This window comes from Crinia signifera, chromosome 8 (genome assembly GCF_055691185.1).
Source record: "Crinia signifera chromosome 8, ASM5569118v1, whole genome shotgun sequence".
NCBI classification, from domain to species: Eukaryota; Metazoa; Chordata; class Amphibia; order Anura; family Myobatrachidae; genus Crinia; species Crinia signifera.
The window spans coordinates 121,688,474-121,713,127 of NC_139224.1; the positions used below are offsets into that span (position 1 = coordinate 121,688,474).

Genomic DNA, 24,654 nt, shown 5'->3' on the forward strand with positions numbered 1-24,654 from the left:
GGTAAATTCTAATGTGATATCCGCCTGTCTCAGGTACAGTGTGGCGCCACTCTAATGAGCGGGGCTAAGCCACGATAGAGTGTACATACTGGTGTGCGTAACCACAAAGCTGCTGAGCCTGCAGTAGGTGTTGTGACATCATGCTCCTCGGACCCTACAGAATCCTGGATAATTTGTACCCTGTCATGCTGATTTTAAAGGCTCCATTGATAGTGTGGTTGAGACCGACAAAGAGCAGTGACAGAGGTAAATGTATGGTATAACCAGGGCTATTTTTCAGCAGGCTCCAGCAGGAACTGAGGCCCTTATTCTAGTTCACTCTTTCTGACAAAATCTTTCTTACATGGACAAAACCATGTGCACTGCAGGGGGGCAGATTTAAAATGTACAGAGAGAATTAGATTTGGGTGAGTCATTTTGTTTCTGTGCAGGGTAAATACTGGCTGCTTTATTTTTACACTGCAATATAGATCTCACTTTGAAGTAAAACCCCACCCAAATCTAATTCTCTCTGCACAAGTAAAATCTGCCCCACCTGCAGTGCACATGGTTTTGTCCAGGTTAAGCCCCGTACACACGGGGGAGATATATTGCTCAGCCATATATTGCTAGCAATATATGGCTGAGCAATATATTGCTCAGTTTCTCCTTTTCATCAGCGACCAGAGATGGTCGCTGATGTAAGGGAACCTCAGCCGGCGGTGCCGTAGAGGTAATCAGCTGGTCGCAGGAGCAAGCTCCTGCGACCAGCGATTAGAATGGGCCAGAAAACTGGAGCGCGCACCCGGCGATTTATCGCCGGGGCACACTCCCATCACTGGCAATATGGTCGCCAGCGACCATATTCCCAGCTATTTCAGCCCCTATCGCCCCCGTGTGTACACAGCTTAAGAAAGATTTTGTCAGAAAGAGTGAACTAGAATAAGGGGCTCAGTTCCTGCTGGAGCCTGCTGAAAAATAGCCCTGGGTATAACTTTACATTCTATGGAAGAGACGTTTATCATCATGATCATAATAAATCAGATCAGTGCAAAATGTGAAAAATAGATTTAGTTTGAATTGTTAATTTTAAAACCCACTTGGTATACTGACGTAGACTGCTAGAGTAGTGGGGTCACCCATAACGTTCACCAACATTCTCCTGTTCACTGGCTTACAATTGTAGCAAATATACAGTATGTTTACTAGTCTGTATAACCTACTGTGGGACAGTCTACACATAGCTCCTTATTCTGGTTCACTCTCAAAGGCAAATTTCTTCTCGAATGGCAAAACCATGTGCACTGCAGGGGGGCAGATGTAACATGTGCAGAGAGATTTAGATTTGTTTGAGTTCATTTGTTTCTGTGCTGGGAAAATACTGGTTGCTTTAGTTTTACACTGAAATATAGATCTCACTTTGAAGTAAAACCCCACCCAATTTTTATTCCTTCTGCACAAGTAACATCTACCCCACCTGCAGTGCACAGGGTTTTGTCCATTTGAGAAGGAATTTACCTTTGTGAGTGAACCAGAATAAGGGCCATAGCACAGAATGGGGTAACAAGTTATAGCCAACAATTTATTATAATCATACTGGTCTATTGTGATGACTGTAGGTAACCTACAATGGTGTAAATTGCAAAAAACTTCCTAATTTTTTTCCCCCCAATATAAACTATTTTTGTTTCAATAATCCCATTGTTAATAGATTTATGTGTAAAAGCCGGCATGAAAGTGGAGCAAATAGAAAAAACTAAATCTTGGGAACTATCATATGCACAAAGATATACAGCAGACTGAAATACACCAATAGATAAAGGGGTTATGACTGCGCATGCCTAAATACACCAATAGATAAAGGGGTTATCACTGCGTGGGAGGTAGGGTATTGACAATACCCAAAAATATCGCAATCCCTTCATAATTTGACAGACAGGAAGTCAACGTCTATAAGTGGAAACCTGGGGCCAAATGTAATAGGATGGGAGTTTCAGAAAGTGAGAGTTTTTGGGAGAGATTCTCATTCTTTTTAAAGCAGCAATCAACTACATGGCAAAATCAACCTGGGTTTGCAGTGTAATTGATTGCTGCTTTAAAAAGAATGGGAAAACTCTCCCAAAATCTCTCACTTTCTGAAACTCTCACCCTATTACATTTGACCCCTGATATTTTCTGAGAGTGTCCAAAAAAACGCAGGCGTGCCCAGATGTTTTGAGCGAGAGTGTGAGACATCAGCCTTTATTGCAGAGTAGTGGAAGGGTCAGACTATGTCATATTTGCACAGACTGGGAAAATCATTCATTTTTGGATATGCGACAGGAGATTGTCTCTCAGATATACGCAGGGCGGGTTTTCACTCTGTCTGGGCAGCGGCTTAACTCTCGCAGTCAGCTGTAAATTTGCAGAACAGTGATCAGGTGGAATCAGGACCAAATTCTGTTGTCATGTATAATACAAACTGGATGAATTTATTTAGATATCAATCTGTAGCAAGTAAAAAGTAATCACCATCGTAACGTTTCACAAAATGAACAAACCTTGTACCATAAAAAACTCAGAAACTTTAATCAAACAAATACAACATTTGTGCTAAATAAATCTATTGAGACAATGTACAATTTTCAGTATATAGGAACATCCTATGACTTACATCAGTGGTTCCCAAACTGTGTGCTGTGACACCCTGGGGGTGCCTCGTATTGGTGGTCTAGGACCAATGAAAATTATTTATAGACAATGTGGTATTCTAGAATATGTGGACAAACAGACGCAGATCTTGTCCCTCACCACATAATTGAGCTTAATGATGAAAAACAAACTTTACGTAACTTAATTTCTTTTTTTTTTACTTTGTTCAGTAAGAACCTTTTAGACTAGGGGTGCCATTTAAAATATTTTGACACGCTAGGGCGCTGTGATTCAAAAAGGATTTGGTTACCACTGACTTATCCAACCAATAGTACTGCATACCTCCCAACATTTGTCTGTGGCCCGTGCTGATTTTTTTTGGGTGTGGCCTAGCGGAAAGGGAGCATGGCCTGTACTTGCGTCGCTGCCACAAGGCCACGCCCCCACTTTTGCCGCTGTGGAGGCATACTCAGCAGCTCCGTGAGCTGCTGGCTATACCCCCAGCCCCTCCGGCTGCAGGAATAGACGCTGTGTCTATTCACGGATGGCAGGGGAGGACTCCCAACTGCTCCCTCCCCACGCCCGCCGCGGGACACTGCCAGCCCCAGGAGGGACACGGGAACATCCCAAGAAAACGGAACGTTCCCGCGATAAGTGGGACAGTTGGGAGGTATGGTACTGCCTGGGCACAGGGGTGTATGATCTTTTTATGTGACCAGCATAAACGGTCTCTGCAGACTGAAACACAGGAAAGAACATTAACAAGCTCTATGGACTTCTCCTATATGTTTGGGGATGAAAAAGTGACCAGAAAGTGTTAAGTGTTGGGCACATTGCAGTCAACGAAGGTATACTGACCACTATGTCATACACTGGGATAAGATATTCTCTGATTTATAGGACAATACTAACAGGACTAATGCTATAGTATTCCTAAAACCATTCCGTTCTCTAACAGCACTGGTTAGGTTTAAATACTTTTTGCATAGAAAGTGATCCAGAAATATAATGTAAGTGCAAACAATGTTCCTTAGGGATGCGGTTTCCCAAAGTCAAAACTCTTTTTACTCCTCCACCGCAGCAGCTTGATGAAATTAAGGCTTGCATTGAAAACTTTGTCATGATGAAAGACCATCTTGTAGAAGGTGTCAATAGGCAGGTCACCATTAGGATCAGCATACTTTAATGTTGTCATCGGGGTGTAGAGGGTGTTTGTCTGGTGACGGAATGGTGGGTTTTCGGACAAAATAATCTTTAGCGTGTGCTGTAAAAATAAAATGACCAGCGTTACCCATTTCTCTTACTGATTGGTCATACACCGTGGTAGGTCAAACTACAATCTGAACATTATGTTCTGCTGTTCTAGCAGTACCTGCACTAGCAGCTGCATCCAGTACACCTGAACCATCAACGTCATCTAATTAATTCCATCACACCCAGGTCCATTTTAGTGTAATATTTTCTTATTCGGTTGTAAGATTAAATGACAAGTAGCAAAACAAAAGTGTACATAGAACATAGAAATGACAGCTCTTACATGCGCACATACAAGGAAGCACACATTTAGGGTTCCGGATGGCCTCCCGACAGTCGGGATATCAATGGTCAGTGGACTGACGTCGGAAATCCGACTGTTAAAAGGAAACAGTTGGGATCCCGACTATATAGGGGTTATTCTCCTTTGTGGGGGTCCACAACCCCCCATAGAGGAAGAAAATAACCTGTGGTGAGCCACCAAGTCCGCAGCATGGCGACTGCCGCAAGCCCGCAAGCTTTCACCCCCTGTCAGAGTCCCTGCAGTCGAGATTCCGACATCGGTCTAATCACCATCGGAATCCGGCCTGTTGGGAGCTCCTACCACACCCACATTTAGCATACAGCATTACAATAATCGGTCAGCTAACTTGATTTTTATAAAAGGGGGAAATACTAGAATAACAAGGTGAGTATTGGATGAACTCATAGGGCAGCACAAGCCAGTGCTATATGAAATGTCAGATTGGTATACATGTTCAGATGATCGTAGTGATCATAAAACAACAACTATCCTGTCTCCAGGCTCCTGGTATGAATGTCACATGGGCATAAAGGACAATATAATCCATTGGGGAGGGTGAATGTGCATAACCACTGTACTCCAGGACAGAGGTGGATCTAGGCCTCATGGGGCCCTAGGCAAGATACCGATTTGGGGCCCACCTCAAACAATCCATAGCACTATAATATTGCTGCTGATTGCAGGCGGCATAGATAGAGTACCTTGGTGCAAGAGCAGTCTACGGATAAATGCTCATCTGCGTGAACATCGGCATTGCGTACAAATCTGAAAAAGGCCCTAGGTCTTTTGAAAGTAGGCTTAATAGCCGTATCACATTTAAAGTAAACTGGCTGCCCACATACAGTGGATGGAACCATTTTGCGTGTCCAGTTTTTTTTTATCCTATCAAAAAATTCAAAGGGACTTAGGGAGTGTGGGCAGGTCCATGTGATGTCATTACATCACATGGTAGTGACTCAATGCTCCTATGGGAATGTTTTGGATGGCCAGGATATCTTTATGGGGCCCCCTGGGACCTGCTGGGCCCTAGGCAGGCACCTAGATTGCCTTGTGGAAAATCCGCCTCAGCTCCAGGGCATTATACTATATGCCCTTACCAATTTTAGAGGGATGGGATTAACAAAAACATGTACACTTGTTACCTCTGCCACATCTTCTGCTGTCTGGCCAAGGCTTTGGAAGATTGATTTATAGTTTTTCAGATAGACATTGGTGAACATCTCAGCAGTTTCTTGATCTGCAGCAGAAAGATCCATTTTCATTCCATCTTCAAAAACCTTCTTTTCAAACTCGGTAATGACTGGACCAGGTTCAATGAGGCTTAACCTGTAACAGATTCATAGACACAATCATGTCTGCACTAGATTTCCAAGCAAAAGGCTCCCCAGTAACTTGGAATCAGAGGAAGCCTCTAATGCACGGTACACACCAGGACGATGGTGCTCGTGACAGGAATGTATGACCCGCTCACGAGCTGACGGAGCCACCGACACGCCGCGAAAAAAACCACATTTACTCACATGGGCGGGTGGGCAGTGCAGCTGGGAGCAGGCTGGCTAGCTGTGCAATGTGACCTCTAGCCATGTCACGCTGCGCAGAGCCACACAGCTGGAGATAGGAGCAGCCAGGCAGCATCTGAACAGGTGCTCAGATGCTGCCTGGCATTAGACTGCGCATACAGAAATCTCGGGATTGGAAACTCCAATCCGGGGATTCATATCTTGGCCATTTTAGCCTACCTGTGAGTATAAGATTAGGATAGATTTACAGCTGCCTCAATAAAAGTATCTTATTGTGATACATATATTTCCCCAGAGGATGTTTTCTAGATATCAATTAAAGAGCCTTGTATTCTAATTACAGTGTATGCAAATGCAGTAAAGCCTTTTAAATGTTATTGATTGCTTTCCTTTTTCTGGTGGAAAATACAGGGTCCATACAGGGTTGGGTTTCTAGTTAATGAAGAGGTCCCCATGATTGGTATAATTACCAATATTAATAGGATAATGCCAATAACTACTCGTTTTCCACAACCCCGATAGCAGAGGGTCATCACACTTACTGCAGCTTGAATTTCAGAGCCTGTATTGCAAGACTTTCACAGAATCCTTCAACAGCAAATTTGGAGGCTGCATATATGTCATTAAACAGAATACCTGCAAGGAGAACAGGGGAGCATGTTTAGAACCAAGTGATTACAGTCATTTGAAATATCAGTGAAATTATTTTCCTGTTGAATTATCAAGTGCTTGTCCACACCTGCCTCTACATGCTCACATATACTGCAGTCACATACAGACATAAGATAATACATTTGTGTTTTGCACACTGTTCCCCAATGGGGAGAGAATGATCTAACTTTTCAGATACTGTATGTGTTCCTGCACCCATGCAACATTTTCACAACTTATACCCCTTTTATACAGCCGCAATATTCCAGGTTATTACTGTGTTAAGCCGGGTTGTGGCTTGGTTTAAGAGTGTTAACCTGGGTCCAATTACCTTAGAATCCAATCCGGGTAGCTTGCAAAATTGGATTCTTGAAGGACCCAGGTTAGGTGGCAGTCCAAATGGCTAACCAATGTCATCCAATCTGGGTCCTGCTCACAGCATCTCCAAACGCTGGCACTACACTGAACATTGCAGTGTGAAAGGGGTCTGTTCCTAATTAGAACCGGTTTGGAGCTGTGGGCCTAATTCAAAATGGATTGCCAATTAGAAAAATTGAAGTGACCTGCAAGCAGAAAGCCACCGCCCAGACTAAAGAATATACGCCCCTTGGAAAATTGCTAATTGTGATGCATCAGCAACTCCATTAGAAATTCCTGGAACATCAAAGAAACTACCATTTAAGAAAATGTGAGTAGGACTGAGGCTTTTTCCACTATGCGACGGAGACTGGCAGGTAGTGGTCAACATTGAGGTCAGAGACCCTCTCCAAAGATGCCTGGACATGCCTGAGTTTATCAGACACACACAGGAAATGCCATGTTTATGCCCATAAATGCCAGCTTCCTGTCAGTCAAAGTGCGACTGCTTTGTGATTGCTAACCATATGCATTTTCCTTCACCATTTGTTGCCACGCAATGTGAACGCTATGCATGGGCAGTCATTCGATAATTACTAAATTAGGGGTGGCTAACTACTCGCAATCACCTGCAAATTTGCCGCTAAGTGATCAGGTGTGAATCAGGCTCCAAGTTAGCTGGTCAGACATCAGGTTTTGGAACGGTGAGACCGTCCCGCAGAAGGAGATTTCAAATGATTTTCCTACTGGCTTTTCTTAGAAATCCAAATTAACTGACAGAATGCAACTTTTGATATGTACAATATAATACAGGAGATGCTTAACTTGATTATTAGCCCTGCTGGCACCCCTGCTCCCATCCCTTCTGACAAGCAGCATCGAGGCCTGTAGTATGTCATCACTTACAATGATTTTCTAAATCTAAATTGCAAACAAGAAGCCATACAGATTATTGCTAGAAACAGATTGCTGCCCATATGGCTGGTCTACTGTACGCTATGGTCTGTGTGGACTTTCCGGAAATCCAGACCTCAAATGGTCTAATGTTCCTGATGTACTGCTTTCACCGATATGAATGTTTGCTATACAGGTAAGAGAAGCGAGGTCACTATACCTTGTATTCCCATGACACTGCTAATTATTACTATGTGTCCATGCTTCTTCCTCTTCATGTCTGGTAATACTTCCTTCAGTAGTCTGACTAGCCCAAAGAAATTTGTATCCATCACGGATTTCATTTCGTCTATGCTTTGGCATTCAATGGGACCAATGAGTCCAATTCCGGCATTGCTAACTGTGGGTGATAAAGGAAGAGTTACAGTCAGGGTGTATATGATTTGTTGCTACTGTAATATTTCTCTACTTTCCAACTCTATTTGCATAAATGTATTTATTACCATGTCTTTAGGTAGCACACATACAGGAGGTCATTACGTTGACTTGCAAAGCTGCTAATTTCACAGCTTTGCGAGCCAACTAAATGCCGCCCGCATGAGCACCGCACCTCTGCGACCATGGAATGATTTCTAAAGTGCTCCCAAATCTAAGTCACTCTTGGGTGACTCAGATTTGCAGAGCTTTGGTACTGGAAGAGGGCGGGCAGATGACATCCGGTGAGGACAGCTGCCCTCCCCTGGCACCCGTGTCACGGGAAAATTACCGTGGGAACGCCCATCATTTTCATGGGGACGTCCATGAAACGCTGGCCGTTCCTATGGGCGCCACCCATGCAGGCCCTCCCCCGCCCGCACTGCTCCGTGCGAATGGGCTGGTGACTATACAAGTCACCACGTTCGTTCGCAAATGGAGCCTACACATGCACACAAATGCTTATGCACATGCGCAGTAGCAAAACACTGCTCCCCTGGGCGAATGTGCAGGGGAGAATACAGACCAGAATGACCTCCATATTCCACTGTGCTTTACAGAGACTATTTGGCCACTGACATCAGTCCCTTCCCCGAAGGAGCTTACATTATATATTACCCCTGCCCAGTGATGGTTGGGAGGTGGGGCCAAAAATAAAAGAAGGGAGCCACACCATCCGCACAACTCAAACTTTGCCAACAGCGCCATCCAGGAGTCACCATATAGCCACCAGGGACCAGTAGCTATGGGGTACAGCATAGGAAAGCAGCAGCAATGAATCCCCCAGCTCTTTAGTCTCAGGTAAGTAACAACCAGTTGCTATTGTCTTGCTTACCTCCCCCTGACACAGTTACAACTGGTGAGATGGAACAGGTGGACCTGGCTGCCTGGTGAACAGAGTACTGTATACTGGTCTGTGTTTGCCATACATATTAGGTATCCGCAGTATGGAAGACGGACGGACAGCAGCAGATATCTCCAATACCTGCTGTCATCCCTCCAATCCCACTCGCAGTAACATCCACCATAGGTTTATATTTTGTATCCCATGTTGCCTGATTCACCAATATCCAGAAGTGTGTATTCACAAAAGGTACACTATGCACACTGGTGCACTACTCATGCTGCCTCAGCCCCAACCCATTAAGGGGCTTTTTTATAAAATACATAATTTGAAAAAAAATGTATGTTGTATTGGGTATGGATCATTGGATAGACAGACATTTGGTCTACAGCGTTAGGTCGACATGCATGAAGGTCGACAGTCAAAAAAAGTAAACATTGAGTGTTCACTTTTTTTGTCCCAAATGTTGACATGGATACTAAAAAAGTGCACCGCTGTGCTCGCTATACTTTGGGCATGCTGCCTCTCTACTCTCAGCACACTATTTTATTCTCTCACCAAGCTTAAGTGGATGGTAGGGCATGAAATACCACCTATCGGCACAAAAAAAAAGGAAAACCCCCATGTCGACCTAATGTCCTTGTCGACCTAACCAACGTCGTCCTTCAGTCATGTCGACATTTAGTGGTCGATCCAATTCTTGTTGACCTAGTGACTGTATCCTGTTGCAGTGAGTCAGTTTTTGGCATAATATAATGGTAATCCCATATTTCAGAAACTATTGTTTGAGAAATACAAGTAAGTTCAACCCGTTTTCATAATAAGAAGATAACTATATTATATTGGACATTATGGAATTGTTATATACCCTCGCCTCCACTCATAATAACACAGTATGCAGCTGAAGACAGCGTATCCATTATATAGGAAAGTAAATAGAAAGATTTTACTTGTCATCACTGCACTGATATGCTTAAAATAGAAAGTCGTGATCTCATTTACTGTATATTTTAAGAGATAGGTACTGTATTACGTAAGGGGCCTACACACGTAGAGATTTGCTGAGCGTTCTGAGCGATGCTAGATCGCTCATCACACAGCAATGTGTCAGTGCTGTGTGTTGAACGATCTGTCAGGACCAGTGTTCTCCAGTTCTTCTGGCCCCGACCGCATGCTGGATAGTAATAGCCGAGAGATAGTGACACGCGGGGCCGCGCAACGATATCCAGTGAGATCGCTTCAAAAATGTCCCTAAATCGCAACTTGTGTAGGCTCCATTAGACTATGACTATAAAATAAACGTGTGGGTCTTATTTCACAGTAGGGATTGCACATACTGAACAAACATTTTTTTTCCATCCTGTTTCTTACATAATAGGAAGTCACTTTATTTGTTCATGGCACTAAAATTACATTGTAAACTTACTGTGCAGCAAATGTTTGTTCTACGTGCAGAAGAGCAGAAGAATAAGCATCTGGAAGGTCTGCAAATGTGTTGGTATCAGGAGTTGTACAAAAAAAATATAGAACACAAACCTGGAAAATGTAACTCCCTGAAAATTTTTATTTGGTTGAATCTCAGGATATTCAATGTCCTGCATTTTGTTTGTTTTTTTTCCCGCTTTATTTGGACCCTTTTATGCTGTACACTGTGTACAGTATCATACAGTGGTCTCCCATCATGCTGACGTTCCATTTTTCCACTTGCAGAAAATAGTGGTCCCTAAATGTTGGCTGCAAGCAGGGCCAGCGGAACCCGCTCAGCAAGTGCTGTGCAGGGAGGTACTGGGCCTCCTACTTTGCTTTTTTGCTGCGTGGGTATCATGTGTATGTGCAATACTATTGTGGGCATTAAGTGAATTAGGGGCACTACTACTGTGGGCATTGTGTAAAAGGGGCACTATTGTTTGAATTGTGTATAAGGGACACTACTATGTAGCATGAGTTTAATAAGGGGCACTGCTGTTTGTCATAATATACATAAGGGATACTACTGTGTGGTATAATAGAAATCAGGGGCACTACATGCAGTGTAATGTGGAAAAGATTGTGTGGTGTAATTGAAAATGCGAGTACTATTGTGTGACCACTTCCCTTCCTTGTGAAATCACACATGTTTATTTGTGATGGGAGGAAGGGTGCATTTTTTTGTGATGGAGGAAGGGCACAGATTTTGTAGTTTGCAAGCGGAACAACCCAGCACCCTGGCTGCCAGCTTAAATGTTTTGATCAAAATTAGTCAAATCCCCTCTATTTTATTTGCTATATACACACAGATTTGCAGTAGATTATTGTATGCCTATAGCAAAAGTCTCTATTTCCACCTCTTTATGTCTTTCTCCTTGCCCCTCATTAATGTCTCCAAGGAGCACTGAAAAGAAGTCTGTAGTAAGTTATTGCAGGTACCTAAAGGGGCCTACACACGGGTAGATGTTGCTGAGCGATCTTAACAATGTAGATTGTTTAGCACACAGCGGTGCACAGCGATGTGTCAGCAAATGTGCTGAGCGATCTGTCAGGCCCAGTGTTCTCCGGTGAGAACACTGGCCCTGATTTGCGATTAACTAGGATTTAACCAGATTTATCCCGCTTCCTGGATCTTAATCGCTGGGCTATAGCGACACCCAGGGCCATGCATGTAGGGGCATTTTCTAAGCGATCTAGTGAGATCACTTAGAAAATGCCATGAAATCTCCCTGTGCGTTGGCCCTTCAGACGCATTAACCCATAGCTCCGGGTACTTATCCCAGAATCTATGTGTAAACATGCAATAGCTTTGGATTTTCCTCATCAGGAAAAGGGTTTATAATTGAATTGCTCCGAGACATAAAACCTGAGGCGATTACCACTTTTCCTCATGTGGTAATTACTGCAGCTAATTGAATTCGGTTCTTAAGCTCGTTGAACAACCTAATGTTTTGTATGTTCTGATCTTCATCTGTTAGAGGAGTTTTCCAATATCTGGTCTAACAAAAAATGCATATTTTCATCTTAATGTGACAATCCTGGAAATATTTTTATATGGATAATTAAAATACTTCCAAAGTTTTTTTTTGTTGTTGTTCGGGATCAAGCAGGTAATTTTTTTTCTGGAAGATTCTCTTCATGATGATCTATGGCATAGTCATCCTCTACCACTAACCAACCCCCTTGTATTTTTTTTTCTCAAAAAAATAAAGATTTTACAGTAAATTTGTCAAAAGATACTAAATTCTGTAAACAAAGCTGCAACAATTAAAATAACAAGTTTATACATAAAAAAAAAAGAGAAAGTGATGGATAGTGAAATCATATTTTCAACTGTGTGGGAAAACGGAACATGATGACACGGAAGGGTGTGGGATTTTTTGTTTCATGCAATGTTTCCATTACAGACATGTCTAATGCATCTGCGTTTTTTGAAGTGAATTGTCTGTATATTACAGCTATGCCATCATACTTACCTAAAATATCTATTCGGCGGCCTGGGATGCTATTGACACAGTCTCTGATGGACTGCTCACTGCACACGTCCAACTGTTTAATCTCCAGAGTTTTCCCCACATATTCTTCTGCAGCTTTTACAAGGTCATCCTTTTTCTCCAGATTTCTCATTGTTGCATAAACTAATAAAATCACATAGTAAAGTAAATGATTATTCAATTTAAAAAAAAAAGTTCATAGCCAACAACAACAGAGTAAGATAAATAAAATAAATAAATGAATGGACTTATTTTATTATATTTAAATCTTTGGCTAAAGCAAAATTATCTAAAAAATGCTCTATATGATATCATCAGTGACCTCATCAATCATGTGATTTGTTACAACATTTATGAATGATGACATCATAAAATTCATAGGGTTGGGAACATTTAGTCATATGCCTAGCAGTGCCTGGACCAGAATGCTGGGCAGTGCCAATCCCATTTGTGTCCCTTTATTATGATAATATGAGTCAGAAAGACCCCTGCCTAATTTTTTTTTTGAAACAACAGAATAGTGCAATGAGTTTCTTACACCAGCGGTGGGGTTTATTCAAGGAATATTGCAAAAGGAGAAAGCTAGTGCACTTCTCCACTAAGATCCCTGTTTTAAGGACAAATTGGACTACAAGACATCAGGCCTATTTCTCAGCAGCTCTTGTGCTAGCCAACCCAGCTTTTGGGTGGGCAGGTACCTACCTACCTGTTCACTGCCTCTACTAATGCAAACAGGTCCAGCAATGCACAGTGTAGAGCAGGCTTGGTCAATCTGTGGCTCTCCAGCTGAAACTAGCTCCCAGCATGCTCTGCCCCAGTTTTGCTATTAGGGAAGGTTAAAACTGTAGCATGACATACTGGTAGTATGTGTAGTTTCACAACTAGCCTGGTATAGAGGGTCTCCCTAACCTTGTGCAGTAGCAGTGTCACCTTTCTCCAGTCCCTGGGTAACGCAGAACCCCATAACAGTTACACAGCAGCCCCAGAATGAGTTATAACAAGAGCTGTGTTACACATTAATTACTTAGGAGTTGTGCACTGGAAAAAGGACGAGGTCCTAAATCATAGTGGATTTTATTCATATAACATAGAACAGGCAAACTGCTTTGCAGAGTATGATATGATGGTGCTGTGCACCATGATTTTTCAGATGTGCCTAGGTTTCTCCTGAGTGAGGAGTAATGACTCGAGGCTTACACGTGGGGCGATTTCAGGGCATTAATATCCAGCATGCTGGCCAGAGAACACTGGCCCTGACAGATCGCTCAGCACAGAGCTTGGCACATCGCTGTGCAGTGCTATCTAGCATTGCTGAGGACGCTCAGCAAAATCTCCCCATGTGCAGGCCCCTTAAGGTAAAGTGCTTTTGGTTAAAGGGAGGAGGAGTAGGGTACTGGTGGAACTGGTTTTGCCAAGCAGTATGACAATTGGGAAGTAGGGCACTTTAAAGAATGTACAGATTTAAGAACAGACTTTGCAGTCTAGATCAGTGGTTCCCAACCTGGGGTACTAGTACCTCTGGGGGTACTCTGCAGACCAGTTGGGGGTACTTGAAAATAATATTGGTAATGGCGGAAGATGAAAAAAAGTATTTTGATGGCAGAAGAAGAAGACTTATTGCTATAGAGAAGAACCATGTTGTGTCACTTATGGTTCTGTCTTCAGCGTCTCATTGTGCTTTTAGCCTGACCAGCAATTCACTGGGAGCTACCCATGCTGCCCTCAGACATCAGCGATCATCTGCCCTGCACTGACATGGGTGGAAGAAGCAGCGGCATTAATCCTACAGGTGTAAGTGGGAACCCTGGAGACAATACACAACCAGCGGGCAGACATGGAAGGGCACGATTCCTGTCCCCTACTCCTTAATATAAGGACATGCATAAGGATAGGCTCACTTCCACTCCACTCGTACTGTCTATATTTTAAATTGAGAGGAGGGGGTACTCATCAATGAAAAGCCTTATCAAGGGGTACGGGAGAGAAAAAAGGTTGGGAACCACTGGTCTAGATGATGTGACCTGTAGGCAGTGAAGTGTACTATGGATACTAAAGATATGAACTTTCTCATACATCTTCCATAGAGCTGCAGTGCAGGCAACAGCACAACTGGCATGATGTGAAATGAAGTGAAGTGAAGTGAGGGGGTGGATGTATGAAGCAACGATGAGAGCTGGGAAGGGCAGTGGAGAAGTGTGCCATAGCAACCAATCCGCTGTTATATATCATTTTATAGAATGCACTTGATAATTGTTACTTCTCCATTCTTATCACTGTGTCATACATCTACCCCTCATGCTTATCAGAGTGTGTGAGGATATCCCTACACGGTTATCATACATACTAAATACTTAAGCTGTGTACACATGTTTACATTTTTTCCCTTTTTTTCGATTTGATTTTGCTTATAGAAGCAAAATCGAATCCACATCGAATGGTTTTTAGGACACTTTTGATCTGCATTCGATTCGATGCGCGCTCCCATTTTCTCAAGATCTAATAGAAAAATCTACTGTGCAGCCAAGGAAATCTCGAATTCGATCCAGTAAATCGAATGAGTACATTGTGCCTACATTGTGAAAGCGAATCGAATGCAAAAGTACAGATCTAATGCCAAATCGAATGGGATGATCTAATGCCAGATCTAATAAAAAATCAAATCTAACATCAAATCTAAAGCAAATCTAAGCGTGTGTACAGGGCTTTACAACTAGTGCAGCTACTTCTCCTTAGAGAATATGTATGTACAGAACCACTTACAGCAGGCATGTCCAAACTATGGCCCTCCAGCTGTGGTGAAACTACAAGCCCTGTCATGCTTTGCCACAGTTTTGCTATTAGGGAATGCTAAACCTATGACAAGGCATGCTGGGATGTGTAGTTTCACAACAGCTGGAGGGCTGTAGCAATAGCACTGTGATGCTAAATCTCCGTAAAGTACGTACTTTACGGAGATTTAGCATCACAGTGCTATTGCTATTTGTTTTTTAACATGTTACATGTGCTTTGATCACTTCAGTTTAATTGCTCATGTGTACAGTATATTCTACAATGATACTTTGGCATATAGTGTTTTTATTGTCAATATCTATTGTGGTGCCTGTTTTGGATACAACATTCAGTAATCTAAAATGCTTTGTTACTACCAGTTCCGATGAAAAAAAATTAACTCTCTCTGCTGACGGTTGCTAGGGAACATGCTGGCAGGTGGCAGTTAGTCACACATCTGATGCAACCACAGCTTAACCCATTTCATTACCGAAAATACACTGGGAATAGGGTACCGTAGATAATTGTGGGGTAGAGAAATCCCAATAGGGTGTTCAGGTACAGATTCCTTAAAATTGTTTTTCGTAAATATAGGTGTTTAACCCTGTGAGCGATCCTCAAAATATCTGCGGCACTCGCCGCGACTGTTCTTGCAGTATAAATAAATACAAATATAGCAGAGTCAATTAATTGAAGTTTAGTTAAATATTGCAAAAAATAAATAAAAATATAAGGCGCTGTGAGTGACGCTGGCATTTTGAAGATCTCTCACAGCAACGTTGGCAGTCAAAGGGTTAAATAAAAAAAGGGTTGCTTGGCAATTTTCACACCTATTTTAACAAATTCCCTTGGCACTCAGAGGGTTAAATTATATAATATATATATATATATATATATATAGAGAGGAAGAAGTATTACACCCAAAACGCCTCAGAAATAAATTACGCAGAGGTCTTACTGTAGCCAATGTCAGCACATACAGTGTGACTGCTCACAACTGACAGACTTGGCGGGATACAATAATAGCCAAGGCAAATATTCGTCTTTAATCTTCCACGAGTGTTCTGTGCTGACACTGGCAATCTGCAGCCACGTCTCAGTACAGACGCAGAGCACAAAGAATATTTTATCATTAGAATAGGAAATGGCTGGATGCTAAACATCAAGTAAAAACCCTAATAATATATTGTGCCGTTGGCTGTATAAATGTTATAATCACAGCTAGGAACAATTGTATGGAGTAACATTTTCACCATTGGTAACCATTTATTTGGAGGGCTTTTGAGTAACGCAATGCTTTAATGAGTTTTCCAGATGTGATCGAGTGGTTCCAGGCTTCCCCTGGAACCATTATGTGGCTACCCTAGCATTCCTCTGCGGAGCAATTCTTGATGTAGAAGACCATTTGTCCATAGATGCGCTGCGGTCATGCAATGTCCCATATCATATATTATCATACTGTTTAGTCAGCGTAGATCTGCTGTATAAGCTCATGTTATTGTTGTGTGCTCCCATGAAACAGTGGGAAGGAGGCTTCATCAGACCAGGCAACTTTGACCCAGTCCTGCGCTGTCCGCCAGATCTCACTTTAATGGCACCTTTTTCAAGTCTTTGTGGTATTGTTGGTTGCCATATAATATCCACGAGGAGTCGCGAATCCTTGTATCCCTATTTCATCACTGTTGTCGTACACTGCTGTTATAGGACTTATTATTTTTTTTTATTCCCATTTGTTTTAATCTGCATTTTTCAGCATCCATCAGCTCCTTAAAGCAATTTTATTTGTCACCCACAGGACCGCCATGTGATACGTAATGAGTGACACCTTCAGATAAACCATGTGTCAGAGCCTTCGCAGTAGGTCTTGGATACACCAATGCTCATGCATCTAATACTGTACATGTCCTTCACCACATTTTTGTTTCCACAGAAAATATTCAGCAGGTCTCAAAGTAAATAAAAAAAAGTCTTGTGCTGAATTCTTACACAAGACATGGTCACCTGACCGCATGCTTGAAATAGTATTCTCTGCATATAGATTTACAGTAAGGACTGGTATACCTACATTCAAGGGTGTAACTGCTATAGGTGCAGCGGTTATGGGGCCCATATCTGATGGGGGCCTATATCTCCATGGGCTGTCCATGTTTTTGTCAGGTTTTTTTTGCCATTGGGTCTTTCAATATGTTGCTACGAGGCCCACACAGAACTTGTTACACAGCTGAGCTACAGCTAGGGTCTGCTTGCAGAAAATATATCGCATCCAATAGATAATAAAACACATTTGGGAGACATACAAAACAAAGCGTGTTGTCTATGAAAACAATCCCAAAATGCATTTCTGCAACTTTTTTGTATGTAACATTTGTTACTGGGTTTGACAAGCTACGGAAATTTAATCTACAATATATGAGTGCCGGAAACTTAACGTATAATATTGTATTATGTAATTGCAAACGAGATACGGTCGCAAGGTCGACATCGACTACTAAAAGGTAGACCGGGCTTAGGTCGACATATAAAATATGTCAACATGACTAAGGTCGACACAAACATTAGATTAACAATGGGACGGTACACAGTAAAAAGGTTGACATGAGTTTAAAAAAAAAATACGAAAATCATCATCTGACTTGTGCCAACAGGCGGTATTTCATGCCCTACCGTCCACTAGGGCATGGTGGGAGAATATAATAGTGTAGCGAGGCACAGTGCCCGAAGCATGGCTAGTGCAGCAAGCCATGCGAGGGGTCGTGGTACAGTGTCCATGTCGACTTACGTTGAAATTTGGGACAAAAAAGTGAAAAACTCATCTCGACCTCCCCATTGTCGAATGCTTGTATCGACCTTAGCCATGTTGACCTTTAGTGGTCAACTTAATCTATGTCGACCTTCATACAGTCGACCCTATGACCCTTACCAAACAGACCTCCAGCTCTAACAATGAAAATACACAGAGGGTTTGTGCTTTATAATCACTTATTAGAAAATTAACCATATGTATGTTAAGGTCCTACAGATTCTATTCATATAACATGAAATTTATACTGCAACCATTGTTTGATCCCAACCTTTACACGTTAACAATAACCAACCATTACCTTTGAATCTCCTCTGCTCATCCTTGGCCAGTTTTGCCGCAATGGACAAACCAATTCCCGATGAACATCCTGTAATGAGAACGTTCTTTAGAGCCATGAAAGTTCCTTGGGCCTGTCTGTGTTGAAAGAGCCAGACGTGCACTGACAATGGCAAGGAAATGTTATTTCTGAGCTCCGGTCAGTGCCTCTTAGTGCTTTATCTGTATCCAAGCTGTGTCAGCAGGGCTAAAAATGCAAACCTGCACATTTAGGTCTAAAGCTGGATAATCTCTTTTCTGACACTAATGGGGGTGAACAGCATAATTACATAATCTGGATGCAGTGTGAGGCTGGCAGGGTAAAGCAAAGGTTGCTTTAAGCTAGGGTCTCTGGGGTTTCGGCATGGTTCATATATATTAAATACGGTTCTACTCTTTATTACTAGTCAAAGTATAAAATAAAAAATTAAAAAAAATAACCTGTGCTTCCTAAATGTACTATGCATGCCCCTAGTTCGGATTCCAGTTGATAGATCTACTGTGTCTAGATGGTCAATAGCATACATGCATACCCTCCCGGAAAGGCCAGGAGGCTCCCGAAATTCAGGCTCTCCTCTCAGCCCCTCAGAAGGGTGGTAAAGCCTCCTGCATTTCCCTGGATCCCCCACATCTTCTCACTTTGCTGGTCAAATAAAGGCATTTGCGGGTGTAGGCCCAAAATGATGCTAATTACATCCTTTGAGCCCTCCAGATCCATGCTCTCTGCTTTCGATTGACACTTCCCTTAAGGAGGCCACACACGCACCGATGCCGGCGATGCTATGCGATGGGGTGCGCGCTCCCGCGGCACCTCATCGTACAGTACAAAAAGTATGTGCTGCACATACTTTTTGTACTAGCTTTTTCTAGCACAGCATCGCATCGCATGCACATCGTATGCACAAGGCATACGATGCGATGCTATGTGTGCTAGTTAAGCCCACAATGCACTCCGGGATCGGTGCGTCTGTGGGCTGCATTACACACATTAACCTTCAACATAGCAAATACATTCATAGCATGATTGTTAACCCTTTGAGTGCCAAGTGAAAATGTCAAATCAGGTGTGAAAATTGCCAAGAAAACATTTGTATTCATCACCATGATCTGTAATGTTTACCTTACATAAGGTAAAAATGTTTTACACAACATTTTTTTATTTGAATTGATAACAAATAGGAGTAATGCTGGTATTTTGCAGATATTTTGAACATCTGTCGCAGAGATGTTGGAACTCAAAGGGTCAATCATACAAACCTGTACACAAACATTACACATTGCTAATGTTTCCCCCGTAATCGTTTGAAATCTTCCATTAAAGCAGCTGAGTATTTGAGATGCGGCTACACAGTTCTTGGCACTGTACAGTAAACAGAAATCGACTATTCATTTACTAGAAAAGAAATAATAAAAATAGTCTCCGGGACTCTCCATCTTACCCTTCCCTCTGGCTGCAGCTTATCCAGAATACCCTGACAGGCTCTATGCAAATTACAAGACCCTCTAATGCTCTGTGCTATCGGGTACCCTGCTCCTTTGAGTCACTAACCCTCAGCCTGTGGTCATGTGCTTATCACTATTCCCCTCTGTACATCATGGCACCGTGCCTGGAACACGGTATCTTAATCGTATGATCCAACATGATAAGCATCATCATCTCCTGGGAAACGGTGATAATCTGGATGGGAGAAGACAATACACAAGGACTACAATATACTTCTTTGACCCTTTTCAAACAAACTTTAAATTCAAAATATAGCAAAGCATAATTTATCACACTGGCCACAAAATTCTAGGTGGGATTCATGCTGCGGGGGGTTGGGATTGTTTGGTCTACAGCATGTTGGTCAACAAGCATTAGGTCGACATGGTTCTAGGTCAACATGGGACAAGGTCTACATGGGTCTAGATTGACAGGTCAATAGGTCGCCATAAGCATTAGGGTGACAGTGTCTAGGTCGACAGTCAAAAGGTCAACATGGGGCTTTTCACAGTTTTTTTTTTACCAGAATGTCAACACCGTCAACATGGACACAGTTTCCAGTGCACCGCATCCCCTCGCTGCGCTCGGCACACTATTTTATTCTCCCACCATGCCCTAGTGGATGGTAGAGCATGAAATACCATCCGTCGGCACAAGTCGGCTCAAAAAACAGTGAAAAACCCCATGCTGACCTAGACACTGTCGACCTAATGCTTGTATCGACCTAATGACTTGTCGACCTAAACCCATGTCGACCAAATGACCGTATAACTGTTGGGGGTGTTTGAAGACTGAGATTGCAAAGTGCAATGCTAGTAATGTTTTTCTTTAAGCAATCTGCTCCATAAAATGTTGTTTACATTGACATTGTACAAATACATTGTAAAGATATGTCATTGAGTGGGAGATAATTAAATATAGCCCCTTTACACTGTTAATAATGATCATTCACAGAGCTTGCCCCATTGTAGCGCCCATCTAAATGCCCTACCACAAAAACAGATTACCACACAAACTAACACTCGGTTTTAAGCGTGTGCAGGAAAAACACACAGACAGAGCCTGGTCAAAACAAAAAGCTGTGAAAAAGAACAGAAAAAAAAAAAAACTACTACTGCATTGAAATTACCATGTCAAGATATAATATTAATTTCAAAGCATTTTCTCCAACAACAAAGTCTTTATTTCACAACATTCCACCTGACTTCAATCCACGTGGCCGCAGAACACACAACTCCATTGGACGGAATTATTCAGAGCAAAGATTGAATCTTAGAGCTAATCTGTCAGCATAACACATAAGCTGCTTATTGGTTCACTTTGATTTTTAAGCTGCTCTTCATAGTAAGCCCCATGATGAACAACTTTGGACAAGAGACAAAATTATTAAAAATCTTTATTTTCTGCGAACATGATTCTCATAAAAAAAAAAAACATAAACAAGTATAAAAAACCCACAAGTATAAATAATAAATGTTTGCATAAATATAAACTTATAAAAATACAACAAAACATATGCAGGTAGTGGTTTGGCTACCAGGTCCATAGGATGTAACACCTAGTCCTGAAAAGAGAGAAGAGATTAGTTTTTCATAGTAGCGGCTAAAATAAAAAGCTAAATAACCCATAGTATACTAATGACGGAATACTATGGCATATCTGTCAATTTCCTAATAAAAAGTTGTTCTCAATGGTATTAGAGTGGAGAATAACATGCTCTAGAATGGTTTTACTACATGTCATAAGAATTTTATATATCATGGTGGAAAACAGCCTTTTTTATACTGGTTGTCTAACAAAAAAACTAATTCTAATTGTATAGTTTTAGGCAGGGTTTCCTACTTTTAAAGTCTCCTCTCTGGGAGATGCCTGGGGAGGAGACTGTCAGCAGCATTTTAGGAGGGTAGGCAACCCTGGTTTTAGGCAGATTTCTGAAGCATGATAGAGCTTTAAGTGAGCGCTAACACAAAAGTGAAACTAAAATGTCCATCTGCATTCAGCCACAGACTGTACTCATACCAAGAAACATCTCCACATTTTTATCTAATATTATCAATAAGGTCGACACTTTCTGAAGACCCCACTCAATACAAAGAACTCTTCCACTCTGTGATCCGCTACCTCTAACCTAAACCCAGAATCTCAGTGGTCCTGAAGTATTGGGTTCTTTAAACTGGTGAGGAGAACAACAGATAGGGAGGCCAAGCTCGCTATACCCATAGCATGAAAAATACGAACTATTTAGCTCAAAATTTCTCATTTACTAGCCACTAAGATAAAAGCAGCAACTTCGCATCAGCACTACATATCCATTAAGTCAAATGATTGACACAATCCTGCCTAGTTTATGCAGCTGCAGGCGGCAATGCCCTATGCCCACAGCAGGGACAGCGCTGTCCCTGAGCTGCGCTGGGGATCTCACGTGAGTAGCGAGATCCTGCGCATGCACAGTCAGCCGGCAGGGGGAAGGAGACGGCGCATCAGTATTAACTGATGCGCTGTCTCCAGGAGGGGACATCGCCGGGTGGGGGGGGGGAGTTAGCGCTCCCCCCGCTTCGGCCGGCAAGATGTTAATGCACCTTGTCTGCGTCCCCTCCTGCTTCGCCTCGCTAATGAGGTAAAGCAGGAGCGCATCTATAATAAATCTACCCCTTGGTGCGGTAATGTTGGTCTCACTGAAGCCACTGTGTGATTCAAGCAGCCTGTTTATTGTAAAATAACTCTATTTAAGAGAATTCCGTACATTGCAAGAATTTAACTGTAACATTCCTCCTCATCAACTGTGGTCCGTACTTGTATTTGAGAGTAAATTACCCTTGAGCATCAACAATGGGCCCTATGTACTGAAGTCAGCACCAGTGCAGGATGCCAGCCCAACTCTGATGATTTTTTTTTAAAAAGAGGCAATCATTTACAAGGCAAAAAAAAATTAAAAATGCCCGAGTTCAGCTGGCATCCTGAGCGACCGCTGACATAGAACTTCACTACATCAGGCCCAATGTCTTTATTAACTGCACAAAAAACCTTAAAAATAAAAAATGCCAAAAGTATGAGAAATAATATAAAATAAAGACAAACCTGTTGTGCTTGGCGCCCATCTTCAATCTGCATATTGTTGCTCTGGGAATGGCCAACATCTGATAACTTCATCTCTTGCTTAATATATTTAAGCATACCACTGAGAGTTCCTAGGTCAGGGCAGTCCGATGTCCTATCAGCCTCATCATCAACTACATACTCTAGGGGATTGAACGAACTATCATTCAAACTGTCTGATGGGACATTGACAACCTTGTCGCTGGTACTCCGCGCCAGTGAGGAATCCGGCAGAACCAAGTTCTTTATGTCCTCCATCATATGTTTTGGGAAATCTATTGAATGATTGTCATTGAGGCTTATGTCACTTGAGGAACTGTGCATCTTCCAGCTCAAGCCTGAGGCCTCAGGAAGTTTGTATGATCCATGTTCATGAAAGTCACTAAAGAATTCAGGAGACAAAGAAGTTGTGTTGGATTGCTGTTTGAGAACCAGCGATCTTTCATAACCTGAAATACGTGCTTTTAACCTGGTCATCTCGGATTCCTACAGCAAGAAGAAAGAGAAATATTTTTTTAAATGATATATTATTTTAAACAACATACACAACAATTCACTGCTCATGATAGCCCACTGATGTCATTCATCTAGTCAATGCTCTCATTTTAACAACACAAAAAGCATAAACAACACTATGTTACCCAGTGCTTGTCCTGTTCCACTTGTCCACACTGCAACTTTATACCAACATAAAAATGGTGTTTTGGCTGCTTAATACTGTATGTGACTGCATTTGTAACTAATGACCTGTATCACACACTTGTCTTGATGCACTAGAAAGGTTTGCTGTATACTGGGGACTGTTATACCTGCAATGCCGCATTAAAAAAATATACAACTTTAAAAAAATAATAAAAAAAAAAAAAAGGATTGTAAAGACTTGTGGGGTATTAGTGGATTATTATGTAAGGTGATCTCGCTCACCTTAGTAAAGAAATGTCTACATGACAACTTGTGCTAATCTGAGACACCTGTATCCATATCTTAGGTGCGTCCTCAATCTCAAATACAGCTTGGAGAGGCAAAACTCATCAGACCAAACGTAAAGCACATTAACTGCAGACCAACTGAGTGGGAGTTTAAACACCTGCCCGGGTTTCACAGACAAAGCACTCACCTATAGGCCCTTATTCAGATCTGATCGCAGTACAAATTTGTTTGGAAAATGGACAAAACCCTGTGCACTGCAGGTGGGGCAGATGTAACATGTGCAGAGAGAGTTCAATTTGGGTGGGGTGTGTTGAAACTGAAATCTTAATTGCAGTGTAAAAATAATGCAGCCAGTATTTACCCTGCACAGAAACAAAATAACTCACACAAATCTAACTCTCTATAGATGTTACATCTGCCCCACCTGCCGTGCACATGGTTTTGCCCATTTTCCAAACAAATTTGTACTGGGATCAGAACTGAATAAGGGAAATCGTGGGCAAAAGTAGGGTGGAAATGAAGGGAACCAGTTACATGGTTGACGTCTATAACCATGTCAATATTGTTACTGTTACCACAATGTCAGCATGGGTCAACATTTTGATAGGCACTGCGTTAACAACATGCTTAGAATCCCAATGCTTAGGGTCACAATGGTTCGGTTAGGCACCAGGCGTAGGGGAGATAACAGGTCACACAACTGCTAGGACCTGGAAGACGTCTAACTGCTGAAGCTGCTGGGACCAGCTACTTATTCACTGGGCCACAGGGACATTAGGCTGACATTCTATCATGTCGACATAGCATCCATGTTGACATGATGAATGTTATCATGGGTGTCACTGACATGCTGCCTGACCATGTTGACAATATGCAGGTTGACCCAATA

General features: G+C 42.1%; 2 protein-coding genes across 3 annotated transcripts in view; both read right to left on the reverse strand.

Moving 5' to 3' along the window:
* Positions 1 to 2,575: 2,575 nt before the first annotated feature.
* LOC146027082 (retinol dehydrogenase 8-like) lies at positions 2,576 to 20,122 on the reverse strand. Of its 2 annotated transcripts, XM_083158083.1 has the most exons (7): positions 19,806 to 20,122; positions 18,240 to 18,308; positions 12,352 to 12,513; positions 7,811 to 7,990; positions 6,231 to 6,324; positions 5,311 to 5,494; positions 2,576 to 3,874 (listed from the first exon to the last, which is right to left on the reverse strand). In XM_083158083.1, exons 3-7 carry the CDS (start codon positions 12,500 to 12,502, stop codon positions 3,641 to 3,643), a joined length of 843 nt encoding a protein of 280 aa, XP_083014209.1. In that variant the 5' UTR covers positions 12,503 to 12,513; positions 18,240 to 18,308; positions 19,806 to 20,122; the 3' UTR covers positions 2,576 to 3,640. The 2 variants fall into 2 exon arrangements, with proteins under 2 accessions (XP_083014209.1, XP_083014208.1); XM_083158082.1 differs by lacking the exon at positions 19,806 to 20,122 and having other exon boundaries at positions 18,240 to 18,415.
* Positions 20,123 to 21,122: 1,000 nt separating this feature from the next.
* The window catches only part of CCDC18 (coiled-coil domain containing 18), a 56,297-nt gene continuing 52,765 nt past the window's right edge, over positions 21,123 to 24,654 (reverse strand). Inside the window, exons 26-27 of the mRNA XM_083157081.1 lie at positions 22,818 to 23,321; positions 21,123 to 21,303 (exon numbers count right to left, since the gene is read on the reverse strand). Of these exons, the coding sequence (XP_083013207.1) occupies positions 21,298 to 21,303; positions 22,818 to 23,321 (510 nt within the window). The 3' untranslated portion in view covers positions 21,123 to 21,297. The remainder of the gene's footprint in view (positions 21,304 to 22,817; positions 23,322 to 24,654) is intronic.